The sequence below is a fragment of the Crinia signifera genome, chromosome 7 (genome assembly GCF_055691185.1).
Source record: "Crinia signifera chromosome 7, ASM5569118v1, whole genome shotgun sequence".
Lineage (NCBI taxonomy): Eukaryota > Metazoa > Chordata > Amphibia > Anura > Myobatrachidae > Crinia > Crinia signifera.
In genome coordinates this window covers 182785807-182807884 of record NC_139223.1, presented here as the reverse complement: position 1 = coordinate 182807884, position 22078 = coordinate 182785807, and the positions used below count along the sequence as shown (strand labels likewise).

General features: G+C 45.0%; 1 protein-coding gene across 1 annotated transcript in view; it reads right to left on the bottom strand.

The window, feature by feature from the left end:
• Positions 1-22078, bottom strand: part of LOC146021315 (transient receptor potential cation channel subfamily M member 8-like) — a gene marked incomplete at its 5' end in the record, with an annotated part of 560542 nt that overhangs the window by 111244 nt on the left and 427220 nt on the right. The window contains one exon of the mRNA XM_083155109.1: positions 7738-7867. Within this exon, the coding sequence (XP_083011235.1) occupies positions 7738-7867 (130 nt within the window). The remainder of the gene's footprint in view (positions 1-7737; positions 7868-22078) is intronic.

Here is a 22078-nt window from a genome sequence, read left to right as displayed (position 1 = left end):
TCTCTCACCATTCTCCTATGCTGAAGCAGTTTGGGTGAGAAGATAAGAATGTCATCTAAATAGACCACCACGAAAGAATACAGCATGTCATTCATGAATTGCTGAAATACGGCAGGAGCATTACAGAGGCCAAAGGGCATTAACAAGTACTCATAATGTCCATCATGAGTGTTAAAAGCTGTTTTCCACTCATCTCCTTGTCGGATGCGTATCAGATTATGAGCACCTCGTAGATCGAATTTGGTAAACACTGTAGCACCCTTGACCTTGTTGAATAACTCAGTGATGAGTGGGAAGGATATCGATTCTTAATTGTGATGTCACTTAAGCCACAATAGTCTATACATGGTCTCAAAGATCCATCTTTCTTTTTGACAAAAAAGAAGCTTGCTCCCGCTGGTGAGGTGGATGGTCCAATAAACCCTTTTCAAGGTTCTCCTTGATATAATCGGACATGGCTTTGGTCTCTGGGAGAGATAGAGGGTAAATACGACCTCTGGGAGGAGTTTTTCCGGGAATTAACTCGATGGAACAGTCCCACTGTTGATGAAGAGGAAGAGTATCGGCCCCGCCTTTGCTGAAGACATCAGAGAATTGGCTGTACTGCGGAGGTAATGAAGACAAGGAAGATGATGATGAGGAAGGTGGTGACAAAGAAGCTGACGAAGAAGATGACGAAGATGCTGAAGAATGAACTTGCTGCAGAGGTATTGCTCGATGTAGGCAGGAGGAGCAGTGTGAACCCCATGCCATAATTTTCATAGCAGACCAGTCAATATGATGGTTATGTTTAGCCAGCAAGGGCATTCCTAGAACGGTATCATGAGAAGTTTTGGAAATAACAAGAAGTTCCAAGAATTCACGATGAGCAGGTTCTATTTTGAGTTCTAATGGATGTGTTATTAAAGAAACTTGACCGTGAAGAATTCTACTGCCATCTACTCCAAAGATTTGTACTGGAATGGAGAATTGAGTAGTGAGTCTGGAAGAGATGAAATCCCCTGCTTCTCCAGAATCTAGCAGGGCTTTCAACCTGATTGTTCTTTGTGATGTAATGAGATTGACGAAGATAGTGGAATCAATCGAGGTGGAGAATGGCAATAATACTTCTAGTTGGCGATCCTCCTTGGCGACTAGGAGCGGTCGTTTTCTTGGACAACAGGTACAGGCAGTGACAAGATGAGAAGAAGACGCACAGTACATACATAAAGTCTCTTTCTTTCTTTCTTTGAGCCTTTTCTTATAGTGATAAACGGAAATGTTTGACTTGCATAGGTTCTTCAGCAGGTGGTGTCACGGAAGAAGCAGGTCTGGAAGAAGGTGCAGGACCTGTGAAGGACCGGAAACGTGAACAATCAAAGCAGTTTCTTTCCAACTGACACTCTTGTAAGCGGAGATCTACTTTAGTACAGAGTGAAATTAATTCGGCCAGGGTGTCTGGCATGTCACGGGTAGTGAGTTCATCTTTCAAACGGCCGGACAAGCCATTCCAGTAGGCAGACAACAGAGGCTCCTCATTCCATGAAAGCTCAGAAGCGAGGGTTTGAAATTGAACATCGTATTGACCTACAGGTCAACTGCCCTGATGAATTCGTAGAATTTCTGTAGCGGCTGAAGACACTCTGCCTGGTTCGTCAAATATCCTTCTGAAGGTGGAAATAAAGGCAGAATAATTGGAAAGCAATTGGTCCGATCTCTCCCAAAGTGGTGAAACCCACTCCAATGCTGTTCCAGTAAGGAGAGACACAATGTAGGACACTTGGGCTTTGGAGTTCAGATGGCTGTAGTGTAAAATGTACGTCACATTGATTTAAGAAGCCTCTGCATGCCTTGGGAGATCCATCATACTTATTGGGCGTAGGTAGTTGTAGATGCCCAGAGGCCGGTTGAGAGAAGGAGGCAGAAGAACTGTTACTGGTTGTTGTAGTAGTAGATGAGGAACTGGCGGCAGTAGTAGTTACGGCCCAGGGAGATGCCAAAGTTTGTAGATATTGCGCCATCTGCCGCTGCATGGATTCAAGCTGCTCTAAGTGATTTACAATGTTCTGTAGGAGATCCACGGGTGTCCCCTGATTTCCGCTCGATTCCATCAGGTCAGTACAAACTGTCATTATTGGTGGATTTGATGGTGTTGTGTGGATTTCAGAAAGAGAGACGTGACCAGTAGGAGATGGGTTAAAATGAGCAGGTTTAATGAATGAACTCATACAAAGAATAATATATCCAGCATCAATACTTCTTTGAATGGACAAAATAATAAATAGATGCAAGTCTCTGATAAATAGCAAGATAACAAAGATGTCCTTTGCATAAAACAAGATAGCAGTCCTTGCATAAACAATATAATTCATGCAGTTAATTCTTAGAGGACAAGGCAATGTTCAGGATTGGAGTTTAAAAAAGAAAAAGAATACCTGAAGATTCCACGATTGAATGATTGAAGATTGGATGATTGAAGATTGGATGATTGGATAATTGGATGACTGAAGATTGGACCAGGACTGGAATCAGACCAGCAGGGTATGGTGATGAGCCAAGGAAGTACCAGGAAGGAAGACAAATGGTGAGTGTGACATGCCAGAGACAGCAGTGATGAGATCAGAGAACAGCAGGGGCAACCAGTTGGAAAACGCAGTGTGCATAGGCACCAGGATGACCAGGACTTCCCCTTGCTTGCAGGCTGAGGAAAGAAGTTGAATTGACACAGTTTGGCAGGGGGTTGCTTATTTTATGCAGAGGTTAATATTAACCTCTGCATAAAATAAGCAACCCCCGGCAACTAACATCGCTTACTAACTTTGCATGAGAGCTGTATTAAATCTGCCCAAATTCGGAGCCATCTTTATTTCCCTGGGGATACATATTTAGTATGTGTAGCACATAAAGGCCAATTGTGGAACTGGATGACCAGTGAACCCAGGAGCTGAGGAACTGGACTGACCGACAGCAGTACGACTGGAACCAGGAGCAGGCCAGTAGAGGGAACCTGGGTAACTGGAGCCAGCAGAGAGGCAGGTGAGTGAGCCCAAAATGGATGCTATCACCGGAGGGGTTGTGCTAACCTGGATCCTTTAAAAGGGCTCAGGTGTCCAATCACCTGAGCCAGGTCCAGCCCAGCCTACTGGCTCTAATGGATCAGCTGCTATGCCTGGCTGGCTTCGTCGGGTAACCATAGCATCGCAGAGTGACCGGCCCCAGGGGATACTGAAGCGGGCGGCGGAGGCTAAAGACTGTCTTTGTTCCTGCCAGCAAAAGCCCTGATGCTGCTGCTCTACTCACTGGGGAAATGCAAACTGAGACAGGTGGATGGCACTGAAGGCTGCTGCCGTCCTGCTGACTGACCCGCCACTGATAGGTAACAGTATCATGTTTTTCTTTGGATTTCCCACCTTTTTTCCCTGAGTGACCTTTTTCTTTACCCCTGGATCTAATGGATCAGCTGCTTAGCCCGGCTTGCTTCACTGGGTAACCATAGCAATTGCTGGGTGGAAGTTCTCATTCACCCAGTCAAAAGCTGTCAGCTGCAGCCCTTCACTACATCCCCTGGTTGCCGAGGGACCAGCCCCAGGGGATACTGAAGCGGGCAGAAGAGACTGGGGACTGTCTCCGTTCCTGCTAGCAGAAGCCCTGCCGCTGCTGCTCCACCCACTGGGGAACTGCAAATGGAGACAGGTGGACGACACTGAAAGGCTGCCGCTATCCGTCCTGCCCGCTGCTGACGGGTGACAGTACCCCCCTTGAGGAGGGCTTAACAAACCCCTAGCAACAGGCTTATGGGGGAACTCAAGGAAAAACTTTTTCTTAAGTTTGGGGGCATGTAGATCTTTATCTAGGACCCAAGATCTCTCTTTAGGTCCATATCCCCTCCAATGGACAAGGAAGCACAGAGAACACTGGTAAATCTTGAAATCCATTCCACCAGAAATTCCTGCTGCCCCTGAACCTCTACCAAAGGTGTTCCTTTATCCATCAAAAAAATTATGGGTTTGAGTATGAAATGTATTAGCAATTTTAAGAGATTTGGGCAATTGTAACTGGATGGCTACCGGGTCCTCCCTCTTGATAATTCGTAATGGACCAAAGAACCTCGGACCAAATCTGGGTGATGGCTGCCGGAATTTGATATCTGGGTTGACAGCCAGACCCAATCGCCAACCTTAAAGGATCGGGGACATTTGGACTTATCTGAGAACACCTCCCGTAATGCAGCCTCCTTTAAAGCATAATGTACCTTCTTCAAAATTACCAGACATTATCATTGGTAAACCATGAAGTCTAATAACATGTCAAAGAAATAATCTGGCCATGGCTTTAGCCGATGGCAATTGCCTTAAGCTGCCCATAGACGGTCCGTTCCCAGACCGTCCGTTCTGTACTAAGAGATGTTCGCTCCCGCACATCTCATCGTATGGTACAAAAAGTATGTGTTGCACATACTCTTTGTACAAGGCATGCAATGCGATGTGATGTGTACTATTTAAGTCCCGAACGGATCCGTTAAACGGCAGAGACAGAGCTCCTTTATGTCTGGCACAATCCGGGAAGGAGAGCACAAATTCTTTGTTATCTCGGGAAATACTAGGCCACTTCACTTCACATTCTGAGATAGGAGTTTTAAGGTCTTAAACACGCCAAGATGACCTGCCATCTTACTATCATGAATTTGAAGGAGAACACCACGTCTGAGACTGTCCAGAACAAAGAGATGACCAGCCGGAGTTTGAGCAGGGGCATGATCCTGCGCATGGTGGATGAGACTCTCTAAAGTCTGGGTAAGGCCAGCATTAATACATGTGGCTGGTAAGATAGGGACTGCAGGTGCCCGTACCTTGTGATGAGTAATAAAGCACAGTGAAAGAGCATCTGGCCTAACATTCTTGGAGCCCAGCCTGAAGGTGATGCAAAAATTGAAACGGGTAAAAAACATGGCCCACCTAGCCTGATGGGCATTAAGACGTTTGGCCGTTTCAATATACTGTAGATTCTTATGGTCAGTAATAACCAAGACTTGATGACTGGCCCCCTCAAGCCAATGCCTTTATTCCTCAAATGCCCATTGATTTTCCTCTGCTGAGGAACTGCAAATGGAGAAAGGCAGACAGCACTGAAGGCTGCTGCCGTCCTGTCCACCAACCCGCCGCTGACGGGTTACAGTATCATCTTCCTCTTTCTCTCTAGATTTCCCACCCTTTTTCCCTTTTTTTTTACCCATTTTTTCTTTGCCGGTTGGAGTTTGTCAACCTATCTGTGGTGGGAAAGAACTGCAGTATAGTGGCTATTAATAATAATAATATTGCACTGTTGTTTGGATGTGTGCTCTTTGCTCAATACATTGTACAGTATACTCTGACTTCTTTATCAGGGGTCAGTGGGCTTAACTCTCTGGTCAGCCATATTGTGGTGTATTGCGAAGAGAGTTGGAGACCCACCATTTATTGGGGTTGCCACTGAGGGAAAAAAAAGGGTACTTATGTATTATCTGGGCTCACGATTTTTTCATTGCATGCCACTACTTAAGGCATGCAATGCAACGTAATGCGATTTTTAATTGTAAAGACCTGATTTTTAATTGTATAGTCAACCATGGGTGATTTCATACCCCCACTATCCAACTACGCAAGGAGTTGATTTTATATAGTGTGGCGAGTGTAGCGAGCCACCGAGCCCGAAGCGTGGCGAGCGCAGGTGGATAACTTTACATGTATTCTGTATCCCCTCGCGGGGCTCGCTGCTCTCGCCATGATTCGGGCTCGCTGCGCTCGACACACTATATAAGATCAATTCCATGCGTAGTTGAATAGTGGGGGTATGAAATCACCCATGGGTGACTATAAAACTTAAAATTGGGTCTTTACAATTAAAAATCGCATTGCATTTCATTGAATTCCACTATATTGCATGCGATGCGATGCAATGCAGTGAAAAAATCGGGCGCCCAGATAATACATAAGTACCAAAAAAAGTAATGTCATGGACATTTGTAGTGGCAATAAGACGTAATGTCACTGATGATCTGGACATTCTTTCTGATTGCCATCATACTGTACTTAGTTTATGTATTATAATTAAATAACAGTTGACTAATTTCAATGGCATTTCAGTGGTCTGTGTCGTTATTTCTAGTCAAGTTAAGTTTATATATTATTTAGTAGATAAGGTTATTTGTGTGATGATGTCATGCAATTCAACATCTGCTGATAGAAAGTTTAAAATCACATACCATCCAATGGGAGGGATAAATGACGAGTGAATTTATAGGCTTCTAAAGGATTAACCATTGGGTCGAAGCTCTTGAATATTACGAATTCCAGAGCTTTGTGTAGCAAGCGGACGAACCTCCAACCAAGCCCATTGTAGTGTATTGCCAGAGGTAAAATATGATCACAATTACCTCTATAATTTGCCACCATCCACTCCCAATCCAGAAATATGGCTGCTAGGATAGCACAGCTGCACAGGGGCAAAACTAAAGGAGGAAAGACACCGTGCAGCCTAGAAAGCCCGAGCTGCCTGGAGAGTACCTGTAGAGGATGCTCCAGCTGCTCCTCTTCTTCCTGGTCATGTTGGCAAACACCACCAATTTTGCTTCGAGTGTGAATAGTTACAAATGTGCCCCCACACCCAAAGACATTTAAAAAAAAAAAAAAATTGTCCGTGCATTCCAAAAGGAGTGTGTGGCCTCACTGTAAATAACATGGTCTTGCAGGAAAAGACCTTATAACCGAGTTTTGCATCCAACATGCCACTCGTACATCCATTGTTGGGAATGAGACACACGAACATTGGAGATGCCACGTGCGCCAGAGTTACTGTCGGGCCTTACATATTATACCACACACTGTAATGCCTATTACATATTATACTACACACATTTAGTCAACTGACACCATTTTATGTCCCACAAATAAAAATGCCCCACAGTAAGGCTTCTAATTACTTTTAAATTACCTGCTTGTTTCCCCCTGTGGTGACACTTATACTCATCTTGCCCCCTGTGGTGACACTTATACATATAAAGCCACCTGTCATGACACTTATATGCATAATGCCCCTGTGGTGCTGCTTATACCATTGGCCGACCTGAGTCCCAGCCCTAGACTATTACTATTAGCCAGGGGAGGGGAGACAGCATTGGAGTAGTAATAAAGTACATGCCTCCAGCCCTGTCCAACTCCGGTGCTCCCTCTCCCATCTCGGCAGCTGCAGATGTGGCCAAGCCACTGACAGACCTGGAGAAGAGGAAGCAGGTCATTATTAGGGTCATTGGCATAGTCAGGGTGGAGAATGTGTCTGAGCTCAAGTACGGCTTCAACAGGCCCCTTTACTTGACCTTGATCATGGACTGATTTCTCCACCACCATGGACTACTTCTTTGACCAGTTTTCAATGTACGGGGTTTAAGGCAGGGGTGGGATCTGCTGCTGCTACTGACGCCGCCACCATGTGGTCTCCTGTACTGGTGGGCAGGAGTTTGGCAATTACTGGCTCTGCTGAGCAGCGAAGCTGTAGTTTGTGACCGGCCATCAAGCTCTGCCCCCCCTCCCCCATTGCACCCAAAGCCAGATTGGGAGGGCTTTCTGGGGCAGTGGCAGACAGTGGAGGTGAGCAGATGCAGTCAGCATTGGTGTGGTGAGGCTATTTTTGGTGTCACCCCACTCAAGGTTGACACCAGGGTGTGGGCTGCACCTAGTGACCCCACTCAGTAAACATTATTGACACTATTACAAATAATCTCACCATCCTTTGCAGCATAACGATCTTTGGTCCAAGGTTTTGACTGATAGTGAAGATTTGGATGAGGCGGATAGTGAAAATGATATAATCCAGTGACAAGAAGACTCTCCCCCAGTATATAGAGATGGACAGCCTAGGGAGATAGGGAAAAAAGGGTCAGAAAACAGCCCATAGCATATCTATATATTTACCTGCAGCCATCCATGCTGTACACCTGCTTTGACTAATTCTATTATGACTGTGGTTCCCAAACTGTGTCAAATCAAGGAACACCCAAGGCACCCATAGGCCAAACTGTTATTATTTAGTGCAAAAAAAGGAAAGATTGGGATAAGCCCACTATCAGCGCCACAGATGAGGAGAGGAAACGTTATAGGAAAAGGGCATCCCTTATCGGGAAATAACATTCCTCTTCTCTGTATATGTCAATCAGGGGTTAACTGAAATGACAGCTTGATATCAGACTGTATCCTGGGATGTGGTCCTGCTCTCAGGGTATCCCATCAAGTGTACAGTATATGTAAAATATGTGCAAAGGAAATGCATATAGTGCAGCAAAGGGGACACTTTCTGAGGATTGATTCCGGACAGTATCAGACTCTACCCCTTCAATCCATGCTATACATGAGAATATCCCTAAAACGGAATTCTCATGTACATCTGGTAATAACAGACCACTTTATCTTCCTATTTCTCTCACCACTGTCCACTTGCTGTTTATATTTATGTATATGTCTGTATGTGTCTTATATAAATAAAAGTATTATTGCACTATTTGCATTTCCTTTGCACATCATTTACATATACACTGGACGGGATACCCTAAGAGCAGAACCACATCCCAGGATACAGTCTGAAATCAAGCTGTTATTTCTGTTAACCCCTGATTGACATATACAGAGAAGAGGAATGGTATTCCCGATAAGGGATGCATGTTTCCTATCACGCTTCCTCTACTCATCTGTGGCCCCGACAGTGGGCTTATCACAATCTTTCCTTTTTTTGCACTATTTAATACAGGTGGGAGGGCACCTGAAGGGATATACTCTGTTGGCAGCCTAGTGCGCACTGGGAGGGACTTATACACTTCTTTTTCATTTTTTTATTATTTAGTAAATTTGAAAAAAAAAGTTCAATTAAGTAAATGGTGTTTATATGTCATGCTTAGGTTCAGTTATGTGGTGAGAGTCAGGATTCACTTCTGTTCGTCAACAAATGTTATTATTGGCAGCCACCAGCACTAAATTTGCAGATTACATTAACCATAAATAATTGGAATTACTCCTGGACCAGCAACCCACGGCATCCCTGCAAGTGCTCCAAAACACCCCAGTGTATCACAGCAAACCGGTTGGGAACCACTGCTTTATGACATTAGACATAAGAATGATTGGGAGAATGTTACTTGAAGTTTAAGTCAATCATAATAATAAGTATTTCTGCCCCATATTCACTGCTGAAAGCGAGAAGGGCCACAGTCAGAAAAATGAGGGCGAAAAAAGTATATTTACAGATGAGAAAGTGGCTAAATTAATGGGGCCAAATGGGATACATCCAAGGATACTAAAAGAGCTTAAAAGGGAGCTGGTAAAACCATTAAAATAATTCTTAAACCAGTCAATAGCTACTGGAGCAATCTCTGAGGCCTGTAAAATAGCAAATGTAGTCCCACTGCACAAAAGTGAAAGCAAGGAAGAGGTAAGCAACTACCGACCAGTGAGCTTATGTAAGATACGTAGTAGGGAAATTGATGGAAACACTCTTAAAACAAAGAGTTATAGAATATCTAAAAAGCTTATGTAAGATAAGTAGTAGGGAAATTGATGGAAACACTCTTAAAACAAAGAGTTGTAGAATATCTCAAAACCAGCAATTTACAGGACAACATTGGTTTAATGGGGGAGATCATGTCAAACAACTCTTATTGACTTTTTTTACTGGGTAACTAAAGTAATAGATCAAGGGGGGGCTGTAGATGTAGCTTATCTAGACTTATCTAGACTTTATGAAGACACTGTCCCACATCACAGACTGTTAAATAAACTCGAAAGCTTGGGATTGGATTCTAAGATGGTTGAATGGATAAGATCTTGGTTGCAGCAAAGAAAACAGAGAATTGCATAAAACTTTATTAAAAATAGCCACTGTCAGATGCTGCCACTGCCCCCATTCACCACCGTCCATCATGGGGAGGAAGTTAGTGGCATTGCCTAGCAATGTTCCTGACGCTTCCCCACGGTCAATCGCAGTGACGAAGTCTGTGGCATTGCCTAGAAACATCCCTGATGCCTTCCAGCTGCCTTCCCCAGAAGCTTATGGCCATCGCCAGTCAGTGTCCCTGAGCCTTCAGAGCGACCAAAACAAGGAATGCTCAGGGACACAGGAGATAGGTGGCAGAAGTGCTTAACAGTACCTACCCTTGAGGAGGGGTCAACAGATCTCTAAAACCTTTTTTTTTAAGAAATCCCTTAAAGAATTTTTTCTTTAAAGAAGGAGCGTGAAGATACCCAAGACCTCTCCTTCAGACCTTACCACTTCCAGTGCACAACAACTGCTTGTGGACTACTTTGGAGGAGTCTAAAATATTGTCAACCACAAATTCCTTGGGACCCTGACAAATGACCGATGCTGGTCTCTTAACTCTAGGCTTAAGGGCACTGCCTAGTGAACAAGCTTTATTGCGAAACGTACGTTTAGAGACAAATCCGATCACGTGGTGCACCGACGTAACCGGCAGAAACGCTGCTGCTCCCCAGGAGAACGGAGATCTGCCGCTCCAGCACACTCGCAGGAAAAAACCCAGCATCAGCCTGACAAGGGCGGTAATGTACTATGACTCACGGCAGACTCAGTCCTTACCGTGGCTTATACTCCATATGTCTTTTTATTTTTAAAGCTTAATTTGGTGGCATGTAAAAGGGATTGAGTACAATTGGTTGCACACGTCTCCCCAGCTTTGTGGTGCCGAAAGGCATTGATTGGATAAAAATCATCCAGTTAAGGGGACATTGGGTGACATTCTATGGGATGAGATTTCTGTTTTTTGGCGTTAATTAGTAAACAAAATGGCGATATCGCATTTTTCCGTCAAATCGCCTATTTAATAGGATGCGCGAAGGGACTGAAATCGCATATTATGTGCGTTAACGCATGCGGACCAAAAGTGCGTGATAAATTCGGATTTATATCGCATCCAGATGTTTTCGTACAGAAAAGTATACAAATCGCTTATTTAATGCAATGCGTTTTCGCAAATCGCACTTTTTAGGTGTCTAATAATCGCATTTATTTCAGACCAGGTTCTGTTTGGCGATTTGGCCCAGAACTCACTTTGTTCAAGTGCACACATGGTTAATTTCAGCACAGGTGCCCTCATTTTCACTCAGAAACACCCCTACATAAACCCCAACATCATTAAGGACACCTGTGAGGGTTTGAGACATGGAGATTTTGCAGAGTGGTTTGGAGTTGCTGATTTGTGATGTGGCCCATTTGGAGGAGCTGCGCAGGAGGGAGGAAGGTTGTGGGGATGTTTAGGCTGAACCGCATTAACCTGTTGGACTTATATGAGCAGGTGAGAGATGATTTGGACCCTTTTGGGGGAGGCAACTATGCAGTGTCTGGGCTGCACAAATTAATGTGTGCCCTCTACTATTTGGCCACAGGCTCCACTCAGTCTGTGACCTCATGGTCCTTGGGGGTATCACAGGCCACTTTCTCTAAGCATTTTACTCAAGTGTTACTTGCTTTAAAGAAGTTGTGGCGGACATACATCAGATTCCCCAGTTCTGAGTTGGAGTGGCAGGACCACAAGTTGGCTTTCTATAGACTCTCATCATTCCCGCACGTGCTGGGAGCTATAGACTGCACACACATTGGGATTAGGGCACCGCATGTGCGGGGCCACGTCTACGTCAATAGGCGTGGGGGGCACTCCCTGAACGTGCAGGTTGTTTCCAATGCTCACCTCAAAATCCTGAGTGTTGTTGCAGGCTTTCCTGGGAACTGCCATGACGCCTATATTCTGAGACACTCAGCCCTCTGGAACCGATTTACCGACCACCAAATGCCAGAGGGCTGGCTACTAGGTAAGTACCTTTTTACATATTACCCTGTCTGTCCTTATTTGTACCTGCTCTAATGTGTGTGTGTTTCCTGTTTCACAAGCATATTGTTCTTCTACCAGTGTCTCCTGTTTGCAAAAACCACATACCTTACCATATAAGGCAATCACTTCCTATCTGTGTTTTAGGTGACTCAGGATATGGGTGTGTTTCCTGGCTCATGACACCTTTGCGCTCCCCAGAGGGCCCCTTCACAGCACCGGTATAATGAAGCCCATATTGCAACCCGAAATGTGGTGGAGCACACATTTGGCGTTTTGAAGAGTAGATTCCGGTGTTTGGACCGGTCATCGGGTACGCTGCTTTACGCAGAGGGGGGATCTGGTGCGCACACACATCATCAGCCGTTACTTTTCTGGTAAGCACATGTGCCCTGTATTCCAAAATGTACCTTTGCTGTAAGTGTACTCATAAACAAATTATTGACCAATACCATCTGTTTCCACCCACATTTAGCCTAATACACAGAGCCCAACTGATGCAGCTGGTGGTGCTGACCTATCCCTTGCTGGTATCAAGCTTGTAAGTACATTTGATACATGTATGAATGAAGTTTGCTGTAAAACATGGCTCACTGGTGTTGTGGAACTACACGTGCCAGCATGCCCTGACACACTATAACCATTACAGTCCAAACCATGAGTGTCAGAGCTTGCTGGAATATGTAGTTCCACAACCTTTGACAGGCCAGGAGTTACCCCACACTACTTTACAGCAATCCCATTGTCATATACATAGGCGTGCGCACGGGGGGTGCCGGGGGTGCACAGGCACCTCCTAATGCCCGCCGGCACCCCCCACGCGATTGCACGCAAAATGCAGGAGCCCCGTTAGCCGGCGACGGTCAGGTCAGCCTTACTTGCCTGCCGCCGCCGATCTCCAGCCCGCAGTGCAAACAACACTGCGGCCGGGTGACTAGGAAGCGCTGGCTGGGCTGTGTGTGGGCTGCTTCATTCAAGTTAGCCCCCGGCCCGCCTCTATAGCGATCACAAGCTAGCGTGACGTGGTGACATCACAGCGCACACCCGTCCTCCTGGCCGCACGCCTGTTCTCCTGGCCGCGCTTCTGCCCTCCTGCCCAAGCTCTGCTCTCCTCCTCCTGCTGCCTCAGACAACCATCCCAGCAGCACGCGCCCTGGCAGAGGCAGTGAATGGTATCCACGCTGAGCAGGAGCCAGCGTGAGTTGTGACCTGGCTGCCTGCAGTGTTCCTCCTAGGAGGAAGCAAACTAGATTAGGTATTTATTCATAGGAAAAAAATTTGCAATTAACCCCTTGAGTGGTGGGTTTTGCTGGGGCAGGACAGGTTTGTCCTGCCCCAGCAAAACCCACCACAGATATTTGGAACCCGAGCCCCCCGCCTCTCATCTCCGCTCCACTCCTCCACACCTCCCCTTTGGGGTTAGTACGCCGGAGCTAGCTCCCCTGCCGCCACTTCCCCCTGCAGCCTGTCAGTTATCACACAGGTGGCAGGCTCAGGGATGTTTCGCGGCGGCTCGGGAGGACTCAGGTGCCTGAACTCTCCTGAGTCCCCCCGAGCCGCGCCGACCATGCCCAAGCCTGCCGCCTATGTCACAGTTAATGGCGGCTGGCGGCAGGGGAGCTCCGGGTATGATCGCCAGAGGGTGTGGGGGGGAGGCGACAGGAGGAGGGGCCCTAAAGGTATTGGAGGCACCACTGGCGCACACCTAATGTAAAGTGGTATACCAGTGGGGCTAGAGCAGTGGTAGCCAACCCTAGCCCTCGAGAGCTACCAACAGTTCACATTTTCCAGACAACCTAGCTGCTGCACAGCTGCACTCATTAATCACTGACACATTTTAAAAGATACACAGATGGAGCTAATTAGCTCACTTGTGATTCTGTGAGGAGACCTGCAAAACATGCGCTGTTGGTAGCTCGAGGACTAGGGTTGGCTACGCCAGGGCTAGAGGCACCACTGGCGTGCACCTAATGTAAAGTGGTATGCCCCACTGACATGCACATAGAGTTTACTGCTGTGGTGAGTAGGAGCTGCTGCAGCAGTCACTGAGAGAGGGCCAAGGGTAAAAATATATATAACGGAATCTTCTGCACTATACAAGACACTGTAAAAAAAAAAAATATATATTGAATTGTGATGATTAAAGTTACATGCACATTTCTAGCTATAACATTCCCTTGGAGGCACTAAATGTGCGGTGCCCATACACTGAGCGATATCCTCTGTGCGTTTTGAACTAGAATTAATATAGTTCAAAACGCATGTGATACACTACAACAGCATGCGTTTTGTACTAGGATCTAGTACAAAAAGTATGTGCTGCACATTCTTATTGTGGTTTGCGATGCACGGGAGCAAAAGCAGCATCACACCATGTATGGGCATCATTAATCACTACACTGCTGTGCAAATAAGTATCATTGGTGATCTTAGAAATTGTCAGTTTTCATTTTAAATTTCGGTTAATGGGAAAGTGTATTTTTTCCCCTGCTACTGCTGCACTATCGTTAGAGGCCATTACATTTATTACTGTCTGTACAACCCATTTCCCATATGCTTCAGCACAACAAGGAGGGTACTCTGGGTGTGGGTTAGGATTACTGTTACACACTTAGAAATTATGTGTATTTCTTTTCTATTCCAAGCATGGTTCAAACTGTGTGAGTTTGTATATTCTCGCCGTGCTTGTATGTATGTATGTGTGTATATATATATAATATTGCAATAAATGAGGCCACTCACGCCAACACTGTATTTAATATAATTTAGTTTGCATTGATGCCCAGTAGGCGGTGATAGACACGCCCAGTAGGCGGTGATAGACACGCCCAGTAGGCGGTGATAGACAAGCCCAGTAGGCGGTGATAGACAAGCCCAGTAGGCGGTGATAGAAATGCCCCTCCAATTGTGCACCCACTAATAAAATGGGCTGCGCACGCCTATGGTCATATACCATTACACTATGTCATAATGCACACAACAATTGGTTGATAAATAATACACTGACAAAATGGTATGCGGTTAGACATTTTTACTGCAGTATACTATGTCAGAAGCAATCTGCATTTTTGTCAGTAAAACATTAAAACTGTCGGGGGATGTAACAAGATGTATTGCATATCACAAAATTATCAAATATATGACCTATCTTCTCCCACCATCAGGCAACCCTACACCACTTCTAGAACCTGCACCCAGGCCACCACGGGTCCTAATACTCCGACGGGGTGGGGAAGTGGGGGAGCCACTTATTGGGGTGCTATATACACTACTGAGAGTTGATGCTGCGCCACCTACGACATTGCCTTCCAGCTGCTGTAGTTGGGCCTGCATACCTATTAAGGCATTGGTCTGCGCTGTGCATGATTGGCTTAGTGCAGCTATACTTTGGGCAAAGCTGCCAATATGGCTATTCTGTTCCCTTACAGCAGAAGTTAGATCTGCAAAACGGGTGCCAATGCTATTAGCAATGCGCACATGAGTGCCTACACCTACCCGTACACTACGTGCAATTTTCGTAATTGAAGAAACATGTCACCCATGTACCCCTGGATGTTACCTATTTGCAGGCTTTGGGAGGCCATAAATTCTATTTGTTTCTCCTTGAAATTGACCAAGGAGTTAGCTACTTGGGAAGCAGAAGCTGCTGTATGGGGTGTGTTTGTGGGTGGGGGTGGGTTGGGAGACACCCCACTTGGGGGAAGATCACTCTGTGATAAGGTCTGTATTTCCTCCTCTGCCGTAAAGGTCTCCACGGGTTCAAGAATGATGTCCATTTCGACCAACACCATCACCGAAGAATCAGTTTGATGTGTTCCTAGTTTTATAGTACCTGTGGATACAGATGAGGAGGTAAGTACTGATGCATATATAGGCCAGACTCTCTTCAGTACTGTTTTAGAAAGGGCTTGAGATGCTGGACGCACATACCTAGGGGTCTTATGTACTTACACATGTACCCCGATACAGCATGCAACATTGACATTAATAATAAGTCAGATGGCTAGGTCAGATTACATTCATTTCCGTTGCAATGTAGCCGCAGGAGATGAATGTAGTGTGAGATATTGTTGATGTGATATGGGTGTGTGTACTGTATGTGTAATGGCGTGTTTTTTTGTTCATTTATCTGCTTCCGCAGATTCTGCAGCAACAGACCTTCTTGTCTTGGATGCGTGAGCACTTCGGGATGGACAATCTGTGAAAGGAAAGATGGGCAGCCATTATGTACCTTGCAATGGATAAGCATTTACGGCAAACATGCATTGAAATGACATTAATGGACAATACTTCCTTTGGTTAAGGACTACATTATTTAGTCCCCACATTATTTGACATCTGTTTTTTACCTGATTATTTTGTTAGAGTATAATTAAACTATTGGACACATTACAACTGTTGGATAATCTGTGGTATGTAGCCATGGCAGCTAAACCACCAGTACACCTCTGTGTTTTTGGCCACATACATGTTAGGCTGCTAGAAAGAATGTTACAGTGTTGATCAATATCAGCAGTTGTGGAACTACAAGGCCCAGCATTATGAGCAATTTGAAAGTAGGAGCAGGCAATTTATTGTGCATGACCTTGCTGGGCTATGTAGTTCCACAGCAGCACTTTACTTAGCATAACAATTCAAGTGAACATTACAGTTTGAAACATGTATGTTTAAGATTGCATGTGGTCACACTTACCAGCTCTGGATGGCGTTTGCGGCCTATCGGTATCCGCGACGTGCATGCCAGGCAGGACGTCAGGGGGTATGATGCGCTTCAACTTCACCTCATAGGACGTGTAGCAGACAGTGGTGGGGCTTCCTCCGCCAGTCTTGGTGGCCTCCTCCAACTCCATGGCCATTTTACTTTTCAGCTGCCTTTTGATGTCATTGAATCTCTTCTTCACATTTCTGACCAGGCGCTTGTGCTGACTGACAGCGATCACCGCCTGGGTGATGTCCTTCCACATAGCCCTTTTGCGCTGTGCAGTGGTCTTGTGGTGAGTTTTCCCAAGTAAACTGTCAAACACAGGCATGATAGCCCGGACAAGCGCAGCATTTTCCTCGTAGGAGAATCTGACCTTTCGGCCACTTTTTGTGCGGCCAGCTTCTACCTCCTCCTCATTTTCTACTCCAGCCATGTACCCCTCCTCCTCCATGCCAGTGTCTTCCTCATCCACACCTCCATCTTCCTCCACCTCTGACATGTGGCCCTCCTGCAGCTGCTGTGGGGTATGGTCAAGGTCTTGGCTATAGGATGGGGATGCCAGCGGATCCTCCACCTCCTCCTGCTGTGGCTGGACGCCCAGGGCCTGGTCTGGGGCTGGCCTTGCTGTGGCCATGCTGCCTGCCACACTGCTGGCTCTCCCACTTGGCTGGCTGCTGCCACTGGTCCCTCTGCCACTTCTCCCTCTGCCACTGCTCCCTCTGCCACTGCTTCCTCTGCCACTGCTTCCTCTGCCACTCCTCACTCTGCCACTGCTCCCGCTGCCACTCCTCACTCTGCCACCAACACCTCTTCCTCTACTCACACTGCCACTGCTCCTCTCCATGCTCCTTACTTCCTATCAAAGAGTGAAATGGCGCCAGTGCCCCTTTATATAGGGGGTGTGATGCATAATGGAGGGGACAGAGGTGGGCCAATAGGTTGGGGGGTTCTTAGTCATGCGGAGACAGTTTTGTAAATCGCACTCCGGCAGAAGAAATCGCACTTTTTTGTGGCTTAAATTCGCACCACTTCGCCGCAAATCGCACCACTTCACACTTTTCAGCCTCCAAAGCGCATCCCATTAAATATGCGAATTATTACAAAAAATGCTATTTTAAAAAGGGCGAATAGCGGCGATGTGGTGCGATATAAAAACATGCGCATTTATCTCAAACCATAGAATGTCACCCATTGTGTGCTTTCGCTGTGGACCTGATCCAACATATGCAAATTCCAATTGTTGAGATACACCAATAGGGGTGTTTTTGTGGTGTGGATATAAACGGTGAAGATTTACCACTACTATAGGGGTGAAAATAGCAACATATTTCTTACTGTTGGAGTGACGGCTAAATGTAGCAACGTTTGCCTAAAAAAGTATATATAGCCTGGTATAAAAACTTCATTTCTGCATAGAAACTTTTTCTGTGAGAGGCATTTTCATATTGGTCACTATTGTAGTGACGGCCAATTACAGCATCTGTCTGGCTAAAAAAGAATATATAGCTAGTTGATAAAATCTGTATTCCTGCACAGAACTGTGAGAGACAACACTGTATAGCAATAGCAATTCTCTGGTGAAGTGTTGGTTAAAAGTAGCAACTTTTGCTGCAAAAGATCATAAATTGGAATTAAAACTTATGTACCAAAACACTCACTGTGCGAGGCAACATTGTATAACAAACAATTGGCAACAGAGTCAGTGTGTGTAGCCATGCTTGGAAAATAATATGTGGGAATTTCTGTCCCCTTATCACACGCAAAACTGTTTGATAAGAAAGTGAGTGGTATTTCATGAATACAGATTTATAAGAGATACAACAAATTGTATTGGTAATTGCAGCCAAAATACTGGGAACCATATATTTGCAATACATGGCTGTGTGAGTAACTGTGAAATTATCAAACACACCTTTGCAGGGTAAAACTCCTAAACTGCATAAAGCCACCCCCAACAAATACTGCACCCTTACTTGACCTGTGTTTATAAGGTGAGTCCACGTCGGATGTATCGGGTTTGCCCACCCTGCAATGCAAAAGTAACAGGGGGGTACCCCGATTTCCCGTCTTAGGGGCCACCTTTCTCTTCTATCTCTCTGGAACTATAAATGGACACAGGACTCTCTCACTCCTCGTTCTATGCAAATGAGTAAGACGAGTGAGCAGCAGAAGTACAGTGTACCACAGAGGTTCTAATACTTGTATTTCAATCTACACTAATTTTGATACTATCCCTTTACTTACATTCAAGGAGGGTCAAGGCAGATATACCTGGACTGCCTACCCTGCAATGCCACCAAGCAACAGGGGGACACCCAGGAGATCAGTCTAAAGGGATCATCCTTCTACACTATCCCTCTGGGACCCTATATGGGCACAGGGCTCTCTCACCCCTCGTCCTATACATTAAGCAAGACGAGTGGGCAGCAGAAGTTCTGTGGACATAGAAATCCCAACTTTTTAAAATAAAATAAAAATAAAAACAGCGGAGACATTATGGTGACCCATGATTAAATCCTTAACACTAATCGATAAGTGAAAGAAACCCACACTGGTACACGACCGAGTGTAAGGAAATATGAAGGTCACATATTTCTCAGAATTTTTCTGATTACCATGAGCTTGAATATCCATACTTAAACCCAGCAGGTTATTGAAAAATATTCACAATTAAGGCATACATACGGAAGTATTTACATTCCTTTGCTCTTTCTTTCCCCTTTTCCCTTTATTCCCCCCCCCCCCCGTCGGCAACAATGTGTGGGACCATAGACAATTAATCAATTAACTTGATTAACTTAATATGTTTTTGCAGTAAGGCATACTATTTTGAGGGAGTCTAGCGTGCACCCCACCCGAGTTTCTTTTTTCTCTCGTTTTTGACACTGTCCCACATCACAGACTGTTAAATAAACTCGAAAGCTTGGGATTGGATTCTAAGATGGTTGAATGGATAAGATCTTGGTTGCAGCAAAGAAAACAGAGAATTGCATAAAACTTTATTAAAAATCGCCACTGTCAGATGCTGCCACTGCCCCCATTCACCACCGTCCATCATGGGGAGGAAGTTAGTGGCATTGCCTAGCAATGTTCCTGACGCTTCCCCACGGTCAATCGCAGTGACGAAGTCTGTGGCATTGCCTAGAAACATCCCTGATGCCTTCCAGCTGCCTTCCCCAGAAGCTTATGGCCATCGCCAGTCAGTGTCCCTGAGCCTTCAGAGCGACCAAAACAAGGAATGCTCAGGGACACAGGAGATAGGTACAATTGGAAACGGGTTGATATTCAAGGGAGAATATCAGGAAAGAAACTCCCGGGTGGGGCACTGCCTTCTATAATATAAACGTATCAGTCTAAAATATCAACTTTATTAATACTAAAATTGATCCTGTTAATGGATCAAGAGACGAACATGAGACGAGGACATACAGATAACATGAATAGAAAAAATTGAGAAAAGATCGTGAAAATATGATATCTGGGTCTGAAAATGGGCTAAATGCCTCTGTTCAATATGGCTGTAATATCAGCGTATTCCTGTAAAGGATTATTTCAGACTAAGCACGTCTTCAATTAACCATATTGGTTATCATAAGCACATATCTAATAAATGCGTAACAAATGGCACACTGTCTGGTAGTACAACTTATTGTTATCTTAATTACTTTCTAATGGTCGAAAACTGTGTATAATCTCACTCTAATTGGACTGCAAGATCCAAGAGAAATTGAGAATTGTGGTGAAGTACCTGGGTTGAAAATGCTCGCCTAGTGGCTGCTGCCTGTGCATATGATGGCAACCGGACAACTGCACAGTTGAGCGGACTCTGCGAGCGTCACAGGTACAGGAGTTAAGACAAAAAGGAGGTTTCTGCTGTCTCCAGGGGTGACCAACCTGGCCCTGTTATACAGTGACAGCGCAGAGTCAGGTAATGGGTCCCCTGGGGATGAGAGAACCCCGACTATGGGAGATGCCAGAAAAGAAGAGCAATTTCACTTTAATCCCAGGTATACGCTACTGTCCAGTGTGTACGCATGTAGACGTAGTGAACAATGGTTGAGCGGTATATCTGGGTAGTGAATTGCAGAAGGAAGCACAGGGTGCACTCTGGTATTGTTCCTAGTGGGTCGCTGCTATACCGTGCAAAGGTAGTAAAAAAGGAGGAGATTTCAGAAAATGCACAATCTGTACTTCACATAAGACTGAATATCTTGCTCTAATTGGCCGCAAGCCCAAGAAAGAAATGGGCTAACAAAAATTTTATACAACTCCCAGTCAGATGGATATCTATGATAGAATATACACAATGGTTTAGAATGCAGTCCTGGTCTGTAGTCTTGTGTCGGCACACACTATGTGTCGACCTTACCCAAATACACTATATTCAATGTTGAAATTTTTGATGAATGGAGGGAACAAGTCCCACGTATGTGACAGGGTGAGAATATATATGAAGGAAAGAATCCCCTATAAATGCGGAGTCACACTTTAAAACCTTAAGTCAATCAATACATTCAAATATAGCATAAACTGGTATAGGCAGGGTGACAGGGTGGGGTAATTGGAGAGAGAAATCCTCCATGCAATACAGGTTCACAATTTAGTGCATGCAACTCCCAGTCAGATGGATATCTATGGTGGAATATACACTATGGTTTAGAGTGCAGTCCTGGTCTGTAGTCTTGTGTCGGCACACACTATGTGTCGACCTTACCCAAATACACTATATTCAATGTTGAAAATTTTTGATGAGTGGAGGGAACAAGTCCCACGTATGTGACAGGGTGAAAATATATATGAAGGAAAAAATATATATGAAGGAAAAAATCCCCTATAAATACGGAGTCACACTTTAAAACCTAAGGTCAATCAATACATTCAAATATAGCATCAACTGGTATAGGCAGGGTGACAGGGTGGGGTAATTGGAGAGAGAAATCCTCCATGCAATACAGGTTCACAATTTAGTGCATTCAACTCCCAATCAGATGGATATCTATGATGGAATATACACAATGGTTTAGATTGCAGTCCTGGTCTGTAGTCTTGTGTCGGCACACACTATGTGGTCGACCTTACCCAAATACACTATATTCAATGTTGAAATTTTTTTTAAATGGAGGGAACAAGTCCCACGTGTGTGACATGGTGAAAATATATATATGAAGGAAAGAATCCCCTATAAATACGGAGTCACACTTTAAAACCTAAGGTCAATCAATACATTTAAATATAGCATCAGCTGGTATAGGCAGGGTGACAGGGTGTGGTAATTGGAGAGAGAAATCCTCCATGCAATACAGGTTCACAATTTAGTGCATACAACTCCCAGTCAGATGGATATCTATGATGGAATATACACAATAGTTTAGAATGAAGTCCTGGTCTGTAGTCTTGTGTCGGCACACACTATGTGTCGACCTTACCCAAATACACTATGTTCAATGTTGACATTTTTTAAATGGAGGGAACAAGTCCCACGTATGTGACAGGGTGAAAATATATATGAAGGAAAGAATCCCCTATAAATACGGAGT